Genomic DNA, 9,906 nt, shown 5'->3' with positions numbered 1-9,906 from the left:
CACGTCCGTTTATACCTCCGCCATTTTTCCACCCTCGTGTAATTTGATTTTTTAAAAAAGAAAATTACTTGGATTAAACGGGACAAAGAAAAGGGGAATTAATATTATTACCAGTTTTATTCACTTGTTTTTTAATAACTTTTTAAGCTTATTTTTATTTTTTATCTCTGACTTAAGATCCTTTTTCACCTAATCAACATGGGCAGATCTTGTCTTCCAAATTAAGTGTGCTGGCTGCCCACATTTGGGCAGGTACTTAAAATGAGATCCCAATGGGCTTCTGGCATGTGTTGAATAAATTCTTAAAATTACCATGACACTTTATGTCAACTGATTTAGGTAGAATTTAATATGAGATTTAAATTTAGGATTTATTTATATCATTAGAGAAGTATCCATATAGCTTCTATATAAGGGTAATATGCAAATTGACTGAACAGCAGAATGACTGGTTGCTATCACACACACTGACCACCAGGGGGCAGACACTCAACGCAAGAGCTGCCCCCTGGTGGTCTGTGCACTCCCAGAGGGGAAGCACAGCTCAGCCACAAGCCGGACTGATGGCTGGTGAGTGCAGCAACAGTAGTGGGAGTCTCTCTGGCCTTCGTGGCAGTGCTAAGGATGTCCGACTGACGGTTCCCAGACTGCTAAAGGGCGCAGGCCCGGCTGAGGAATGTCCCCACTCCCCCAGTGCACAAATGTCATGCACTGGGTCTCTAATACTTTTATAAACAAGTTTCTTTTCAAAAAGGATTACTATTAATGGTGTCATAATGCATGAAATGTTTTCTGGTCCATTTTTTGACTTCAACAAAACCATTATTTTTTTTTATTGTCTAAAGTTTTACATATGTCTCCATTTTCCCCGCTTGACCCTCCCACCACCAGCCAGCCATTCCCACCCCGGGCAAGCACCCACTGCCCCAGCCCCAGTGTCTGTTTCCATTGGTTTTGCTAATATGCATGCATACAAAGTCCTTTGGTTGCTCTCTAAACACCCCACCCCCCATCCCCGGCCATTTGTCTCTGGATCTATTCTTGTTAATCAAATTATATTGATCATTATATCCCACATATGAGTGAGATCATGTGATATTTATTTTTCTCTGACTGGCTTAGCATATGCTCTCCAGTTCCATCGATGCTGTTGCAAATGTAAAAGTTTCTTCTTTTTTATAGTGGTGTAGTATTCCATTGAGTAGATGTACCATAGGTTTTTAATCCACTCACCTGCAAAACCATTAAAATTATTGAATGCATTTTTACTTTCAGGGTGATTGTCGTTCCTACAGTTATGTGTGTGGAATCTCCAGTAAAGATGAGCCTGACTGGGAATCACTTATTTTCCTGGCTAGGCTTATACCTCGCATGTGTCACAACATTAACAGGTATGTTCTACAGTGGGAGCAGGGGATTAGGTGTAATGGAAGGATAAGTTGTTGTTGTTGTTTTTTTTAATATGTTTTTATTGATTCCTTTAGAGAGAGAGGAAGGGAGAGGGATAGAGAGATAAAAACATCAATGAGAGAGAAATATCGGTTGGCTGCTTCCTGCACTCCCCAAACTGAGGATTGAGCCCAAAATCTGGACACGTGTGCCCTGACTGGGGATCAAACTGGTGACCTCTTGGTCCATGGGTTGACCCTCAAACACTGAGCCACACCAACTGGGCAAGGTGTTTTTTTAAAGGACCAAAAGGCTCAAGTGTCGATACAGATATATCTACTTAGGTCACAAGTGAGTAGATATTTAATATCTTGTGTTTTGTTTCTTCAACACAATGCCTTTATCTGCTTTTAAAAAGGCAGTTTTAAGTCATGTCTTCCAAATTAGCAGCTTACACTACCTATTTTATGGTAACATGTTTTATTCCAAAGGATTGAAAAAAATATATGAAGGCTGTAGAATTACAAGTTAGGGGCTTAGTTAATTTATTAATAATCAGGAAATCAAAGAAAAGAAATAGGCAAATGCCCGATATCATTAAAATAACTACATGTATAATTTATTTTCAATTTAGTTTTTCAGATTTATTTTTCCTTTAATTTGCACATTAATTTTTATGTTGGATATATCAATAGCTGAGTTATAATCTTTGTCTATTTTACAATTTGAACTTTGTATTGAACTTTGTATAGTTCAATAATCTCAACTTGTTTGGTGCCAGATTGCTCATTAAATATTCTTATTTCACAGTTGTTCACTCTTCTCTGGTCTTGTTTTTTTATTTTATTTTATTTTTTTAATGGGTATTGGGTAGTTAACAACCAAAAATAATTACTTGATGTTTTAGTTTATTCAAATTTGCTGCAGAAATTAGAAATCTTTCCATTGGTGGTTACCTAGCAGAGTGTGTATTGTTCTCCAACTGCCTGCTGTTGGGATTTCCAGATAAGGAGTCACAGGGAAACCATCTTTTTTACTGGTGGGAATATGCCTATTAAAAGGTTTACTCCGATGAACCTAAGGCCCCCAAATAAGGAAGCACCTTTAATACCCTGAAAAAGAGTGAATTTTAAAATAAGTAGTGGTAAGTTTGTAAGTACCTATTTTTATTTACTTATTATATAAGCAATTTTTTATTGATTGAATTCATCTGCCAAGACATGGCAGCTCTGCAATTTGAGCCACAGGGCTTTAATTTTTGTTACTTGGAAATCAGTATGTGGAAGATGGGAAGGGCTAGCAAATAGCATATACTCCTTCTGCATATCATGGTGCTTCTCTGTTGTTGTTGTTAATCCTCACCTGAGGATATTTTTCCATTGATTTTTAGAGAGTGGAAGGGAGGTGGGAGAGATAGAGAGAAAAGCACCGGTGTGAGAGACATATCAACTGGTTGCCTCCCGCATGTGCTCCAACCTGGCCAGGGATGGACCTGCAGTAGAGGTATATGCCCTTGTCTGTAATCTAACCTGGGACCCTTCAGTTCATGGGCCAACACTCTATCCACTGAGCCAAACTGGCTAGGATTGTAATGAACTCTTTTGAATGGAGATAATTGTTTTGGTTAAAGTAATGGCTCATAATTCATCTTCTGAATAATGCTAATACTTTAACTTTAGAGGTCAAATGGAGTATTTCCTTTCCCTAATTTTGACTCCCTTGCTCTTACTATGCTATTAGTACATTCTTACAGTTTTATCTCCCTTTATTTTTCTTTTGCCGAGGTTACTCACCCATGTTTAAACTTAGTCTCTGTCCTTTATATGCTGGTTTCTCTTCCTGTCTTTTCTTTCTTCTGTTTTTCTCTTTCCTTACACAACCCTTCCGTTCCCTCCCCCCATAAAAAAATGTCTAACAAATAAGCAACAACAATAAACCTACTACATTTTAAAAAACCTAACAAGCCCTAAAAAGAAAGAGTCTTCATAAGTTTTAGATTTTTGCTAAGCTCCTTTTTAGGAATTAGAAATACATTTCTAAAATTGTTTCCCATTTTTTGGTGTCACTCTCTCTCCCCCCTCAGCCCCCATTGCTATTAGATGGAATCTTTGTAGAGAGAGCGACTGCTCCAGTTTGGCTGTTCTACCTATCCTTGCATATTTATTATCACTCTTGTTTGTAAGAAATTAGACCAAAAAAATCAAGTTGTGGCATTCTCTTGTCTACTTGCCTTTTCCTTTAAGGATTGTTTATGAGCTCTAGGAACTATGTTGCTAAATAGTTCCTGGGACAAAACTTTTTTTTCTGCTACAGTATATTCTGGAGGAGGCAATGAAGTAATTGGTGGTAGTGGTGGTTTTGATCTGTTGCTGTTTTCTTCTGTGTGCTTTATTCCAAGTATATATTAAGAAGAAAAGAAAAGCATAACTAAACTTAACTGTGGGAGATTGCCAAGGGAGATTGATTTTCTTTACTAAAGCCAGATAGGGCTAAGGGAAAGGGACAATTAGTTGCCTGCTCGCTGGAGTTGGGATGGGGAAGCGAGGTGGCACTCCTATCTCTACCCTGACTGCCTCTTTTTTCCTGAGTGAAGGTTGTACAACAGATCCTCCAAACAGTGGTAAGATTACCCTTCAGTTGTTTGAGCCTAATTTCCTCAAGCTATGTTCCAAACCCTACTTTTATTAACACTTGGCAGTGGTGTATCTTCATATCTTTCAAATAGATAATTACTGAAAGCACTTATGAGTTATTCCTTTTAGAAGGAACTAATAAGATACCAAGTTTAGGTGTCCATTTTGGTTACATTTTTAATAAAGCGGAAAGGAGAATCTTTCCTTGGGATTAGTGTTGCCCAAAATGAAAAAAAGACTGAGTAGTCAAATAAGTTTGGGAAATTCATTGTAGCCTCATCTTGGATGTTTCCAGTGCATATTAGCATATTACAACTTCTGAAGTTTTGTTGTAAAAACCTGTTTATTTGTTCAACTCACTGTTTCCCCAAGCTTATGAGTATTAATTTCCTGGGGCTACCAGAACACATTACCACAAACAGAGAAGCTAAAACAAAGTATTCATTCTCTCACGATTCTGGAGGCTAAAAGTCTAAGATCAAGGTGTCAGCAGGGCCATGCTCTCTGAAGGCTCTAGGGGAGGATCCTTTCCTGCCTCTTCCTAGTTTCTGGTGTTTGGTGGCAGTCCTTGGCTTGTGGCAGTGTAACGCCAATCTTCTCCATTCTCACATGCCCTCTTCTGTCTGTGTGTGTTACGTTCCAAGATTTCTCTGGTTTTAGAAAGTCACCCAGTCATTGGATCAGGGGTCCTCAAACTACGGCCCGCGGGCCACATGCAAATACAAATATTGTATTTGTTCCTGTTTTGTTTTTTTACTTCAAAATAAGATATGTGCTGTGTGCATAGGAATTTGTTCATAGTTTTTTTTAAACTATAGTCCAGCCCTCCTACGGTCTGAGGGACAGTGAACTGGCCCCGTTTAAAAAGTTTGAGGACCCCTGCATTGGATTAACGGCCACCTGACGTTATGTTAACTTGATTACATCTGCAAATATCCTGTTTTCACCACAGGTTCCAGTTGGATATGACATACTGGGGACACTCTAACTCAAGACATTAAATGAAAAGAGGAATATGATAATCACATATATCTTTGCACATTCTGAGATATTAGTATTCTAGAGAATACACTTTGGGGAAGGTACATAGAACATAGGCCCCTCTATAATTTTATATTCTAACCAACCCATTTGGGGATTTGAAGTGGGTAGGAGAGGGGCCTAAGAATAAATGGAAAGAATGTTATTCCTTGTGCATTGCTTATCATACTAAATTGTAATTCTCTGTAATTTCCTCTTCCCCCCTTCTAGAGTTGTCTATATATTTGGCCCACCAGTTAAAGAGCCTCCTACGGATGTTACTCCCACTTTCTTGACAACAGGGGTGCTCAGTACTTTACGCCAAGCTGATTTTGAGGCTCAGAACATTCTCAGGGAGTCCGGTAAGTTGCTCATGTTGCTTATCACTGCATGCTCTAACTAAAATTTGGATGCTTGGCATTGTGATTTCTAGTAGAATTATAAGATTTTCAATTTTTAGGTGCTTTCATGTTTATGGATAATTCTATGATGTTGCCTTCATAAAAAAATTATCCACCCTTTGTTTATGTGCAGACATGTGCAGAGTGGCAAAAAAATTGAGTTGACCAACTTGCAACTGATGTTGAACAAGGCAGTACTCTGCTTTCTTGTTCTAGCACTTACTGTAAACAAATGTTCTTTTTGTAGGCTATTTAGTGGCATATTTTTGGCATTTTCATGCTTTTGGTTGGTGATTTCACTGTTTAAAATGTCCCCCAAGCATAGTGCTGAGGTGCTGTCTAGATTTCTAAGCACAGGAAGGCTGTGATGTGCCTCAGAGAGAAAATATGTAGGTTAGTAAGGTTTGTTCATGCCTGAATTATAGTGCTGTTGGCCGTGAAATCAATGTTAATGAATCTGCAATAAATATTAAATACATAAAACAAGGTATGTACTGATTGGTTGATGAAAATGTGACCAGAGGCTTGCAAGAACCTAACTGTATTTCCTCTAGACCAGGGGTCCTCAAACTTTTTAAACGGGGCCAGTTCACTGTCCCTCAGACCGTAGGAGGGCTGGACTATAGTTTAAAAAAAAAACTATGAACAAATTCCTACGCACACTGCACATATCTTATTTTGAAGTAAAAAAACAAAACGGGAACAAATACAATACTTGTATTTGCATGTGGCCCGCGGGCCATAGTTTGAGGACCCTTGCTCTAGACCATAACTACCACGAATTAAAAGAATAGGCTTTATATATATGTTACATATATATAGTGTCATCACTACATCATAGCACTACAGTCAAATTTTATTACTTGTATTTGTGATTGAGTTTACTTAAAATGCCGTGAGAGTAGCTGGAAACAATGCACAATGGCTGTCCTAACTGGTGTGTGTATGTGACCAGATATTGTCTGGGAGGGTTTTATTGAACTAGGTCACAGTGCTTTTCCATGGATGGTGATTGGCTCTCTATGTTAACTTCCTTTCTCTAGGTTATGCTGGAAAAATCAGTCAGATGCCGGTGATTTTGACACCATTACATTTTGATCGGGACCCCCTTCAGAAGCAGCCTTCATGCCAGAGATCTGTGGTTATTCGAACCTTTATTACTAGTGATTTCATGACTGGTATACCTGCAACACCTGGCAATGAGATCCCTGTAGAGGTAATTTATATGTTCCTTCTAATGTATATTTTCAGTGCCTCATACATTTTATAATATGGCCAGTGGAATAGACTATGACAATGTTGATATTTGGTTTTCTGTTCAGAAGACAGGCTCTTTTTATCTCCACATGATTGTTCAGTACACTGTAGTAGAAAAAGGCCTTAAATATATTAAAACCCTCTAGACGTCTGATTACCATATGGAGAGGAACCAAACAACTCTCTAATCTATAACTTTATTTAATTTTGCCAACCAACCTCTACTTTACAAATAATATTTTCTAAGTAAAGAAGAAAACCTGAGGAGTGAAGAAAAGTTTATTGGAAATAAGGATGAGAATTGATGGCATTATGACCAGAAACCCAAGAATTCTTTAATATTCTGCTACCAGCAATTTAATTTTTGATCACCATCTCCCTCTCCTATTCTCTCTCCACAAAGGAGTCATTTGCTTGTTAGAAAATGAAAATCACACTGAGCTTTTGTTAGTTGGACCACTGCTCCAGTAGCTAATGCAAGGCTCTGGTTGTAGCTGCACAGCTGGGCCGGGAAATGTGGCTTACAGTCTGTTTTTTGTTAGGCTCAGATTTGCCAAGTTTTTGTTCAGTGACCAGGCTTTCTCCTGTACATATGTCAGTGGTTATTATTATAATGCATTATGCACCACCTTGGTAGACTCAGAGTTGTTTTAGCCACAGATAATTTGTGAAGAATTGGCTTAAACACATAAAATACTATGTTTAGATGCCAGAGCAATGTGAAATTATTATGAATGTTTCTAAACACTTGTCGTGGACCTGCGACAAACATAACTCGTAGGCTCGCACCTATCTGTGGGCCGTACTTTGAGTAGTATTGAATTTAAGTCACTTCAACCTATAGAGGGAAGTAGGTTCACTACCTAAAATTAATCAGAGGCCATCCCGTGTACATAGAAGCAAATAGTAAAAATAGATTACAGTTTCAAATTGCAAATGCAAGCCCTTTGGGATTTTAGGACATGCAGTGGATTCTTTTAATTGTAATCTTTGTTTTATAACAGGTGGTGTTGAAGATGGTCACTGAGATTAAGAAGATTCCTGGTATTTCTCGAATTATGTATGACTTAACATCAAAGCCCCCAGGAACTACTGAGTGGGAGTAATAAACTTCTTGTTTCACTAAAGTACTGTGTGCAGTTTAAATTAATTAGAGACCATTCCCAGTATTGACACGCAGTACTGTGAAGAGTGCTGGAGCGGCTATATTACATCTGAATTCTTCACAGCAAAAATTTATGGCCTGAAGGCTGAGTTGGGAATAACTAAAGGGGACTGAAGTTTGTACGGGTATAATCAACGCATCATTGCCTACACTCAGACAGATTGACACTGCATTTGCCTTTCCCTCACTTGTTCTTTATGTGTAAACTTACTGTTGCTATTGGTGTCTGTCAGTGAAGATGTATGGAGGTGGGTGAGTTTGGAGTATTAATGGGCTTCCAAGTTCCCTTGTCAGTTTCTAAGAGCTGTTAGAAAACTCCCGTGACTTAGTATGTATGCCTGTTGGAGAATCTGAGTTTCCATGCCAATAACCTCGTTTCTCCAAAGGGTGGGGGAAGTGATGAACATGTCAGATAAAGGTATAGGTGGGCTGTTCCAGCCACTTTTTCAGTACACTGGCATTATAAATGTAAGCTACTTTAAGATGAAAAGCACCAGGAATTTGCAGAAGTGCTTTAGAATTTCATGATACCACAGCCATGGGAGAAAGAAACTATGAGTGGTCTCAGTTTAAAATGTTTTCAAATCCTGTTTCCCATAGATGTCGTGTTGCTTACGTAGCTTTTTCACTAATAAGGAGCTTTATCCTCCCTGCCTTATATTGCCTGCTACAGCAGCCTGGATAGGAAGTTTCTGTTCTCTTCCTAGAAGAGACTGGCTTTGGTGCAGCATCAAGTTTGAGGGCTTTAATCTCGTTTGGTCAGAGGGGAAGCTCTGAGACCACGAAGACCATTGTGCATGTCTGCAGCTTACAAATGCACGCCCGCAGCTTCTATTACCTAGTGAAGAGTTGTAAAATGAACTCTTAGATGTCATGTGTTAGGTTCATTACCCACTGCCCAGAAGACTGACTAGTTTTGGTTTGTGCGCGCAATTGCCAAACTTTGTAATCCTACCAGCTGTAAGAGAAGATTCAAGAAGTGGTGTAAGACTTGTTCCCATTGCCACCAGTTTCTGCCAGATCCTTTGTAACATTTATGTAAGTACTATAAAAATAGGCAGTATTAGACGTATATTCTACAACCACTTCTCAGTATTTTAGCTGATGTTACTATTTAAGAATGTTACCATGTTTTTCTTCTTTTGTTTATTGAAGTATAATTGATACACAACATATTAGTTTTAGGTGTCTATATTTTTCTCATACCACTTCCATCTCAGGTTGCTGCCTCTTATTTTCAAAATTCTGTATTAAGGTATAAAATTTTGTATGGGATTCAGTGTTGGACAAATAATAAAATTATGCGTGACAGATGTCTTCATTCTGGCTAGCCCAGAGGACAAGAAAACTGTTGCTGGACCATCGAGGGAAGAACTCTGTCTATTGTAACCGATATCCTTACTTGAGACCAAGGGGTTCATTGACTTCTACAAAACTTGAAAGGTTCCTTCTCTGTCCTGATGATGGGTTATTCTTAATGGCCCTTTGAAAAGAGGATACGTTAGTTATCTGGTCTTTAGAGCTGGAATAGACAACCTATAAAGGGCTTACAAATATTTATGTTTATGTGGAAAATTTCTAGCAAAAGTGTCTTACAATTTTGTTTTCAAGCAAATATTAGGAATCTGTAGTAATAGCTGGTTTTTTGTGTCCCCGCCCCTAAAGTGCATTCAAGGGAACAATGCTCCCCTGAATCGTACATGTAAAGGGTTAGGTCATGGAAGCTTAGAAAGTGCTGTTCACTTGTCCTTCCATCTTGGGGACTCATGGTATATATTGCATTCAAAACTCTGAGAAATTTTGAAGTTAATAATTGTTAAAAATTTTTTAGCCTGATGTTTTCCTGATATTTATTCACTAAACCCCTTCTTATATAGTCCTACTTAATACTGGAAAATGGTTTCTCCAAAGCGCAGCTTGACATGATAGAAAAAATTAAAATTTCAGAAATTCCCTGACACTTTGTACCCTCCCTTCCTCTGCAAAGCACTTTTGTGCCATACAGTATTATTCTATACCTTCAGAGTATTTCATTTGAGCA

At 38.4% G+C, this 9,906-nt stretch overlaps 1 protein-coding gene across 1 annotated transcript; it reads left to right on the top strand.

Moving 5' to 3' along the window:
- Window positions 1-1,250: 1,250 nt before the first annotated feature.
- Window positions 1,251-7,827, top strand: LOC102757747 (GMP synthase [glutamine-hydrolyzing]). Its single transcript, XM_006753833.2, has 4 exons — window positions 1,251-1,391; window positions 5,274-5,404; window positions 6,487-6,659; window positions 7,705-7,827. Exons 1-4 carry the CDS (start codon window positions 1,258-1,260, stop codon window positions 7,804-7,806), a joined length of 540 nt encoding a protein of 179 aa, XP_006753896.1. The 5' UTR covers window positions 1,251-1,257; the 3' UTR covers window positions 7,807-7,827.
- Window positions 7,828-9,906: the final 2,079 nt, after the last annotated feature.

This window comes from Myotis davidii, unplaced genomic scaffold, assembly GCF_000327345.1.
Source record: "Myotis davidii unplaced genomic scaffold, ASM32734v1 scaffold570, whole genome shotgun sequence".
Classification (NCBI taxonomy): domain Eukaryota; kingdom Metazoa; phylum Chordata; class Mammalia; order Chiroptera; family Vespertilionidae; genus Myotis; species Myotis davidii.
This window is presented reverse-complemented; position numbering and strand designations above follow the sequence as displayed.

What these genes read in the sequence shown, in the direction of transcription:
- LOC102757747 (XM_006753833.2), top strand. Translation starts at nt 1,258, where the DNA reads ATGCATTTTTACTTTCAGGGTGATTGTCGTTCCTACAGTTATGTGTGT. An exon ending in GAACATTCTCAGGGAGTCCG is followed by an intron (nt 5,405 to 6,486) that starts GTAAGTTGCTCA and finishes TCCTTTCTCTAG; the next exon opens with GTTATGCTGGAAAAATCAGT. An exon ending in GCAATGAGATCCCTGTAGAG is followed by an intron (nt 6,660 to 7,704) that starts GTAATTTATATG and finishes GTTTTATAACAG; the next exon opens with GTGGTGTTGAAGATGGTCAC.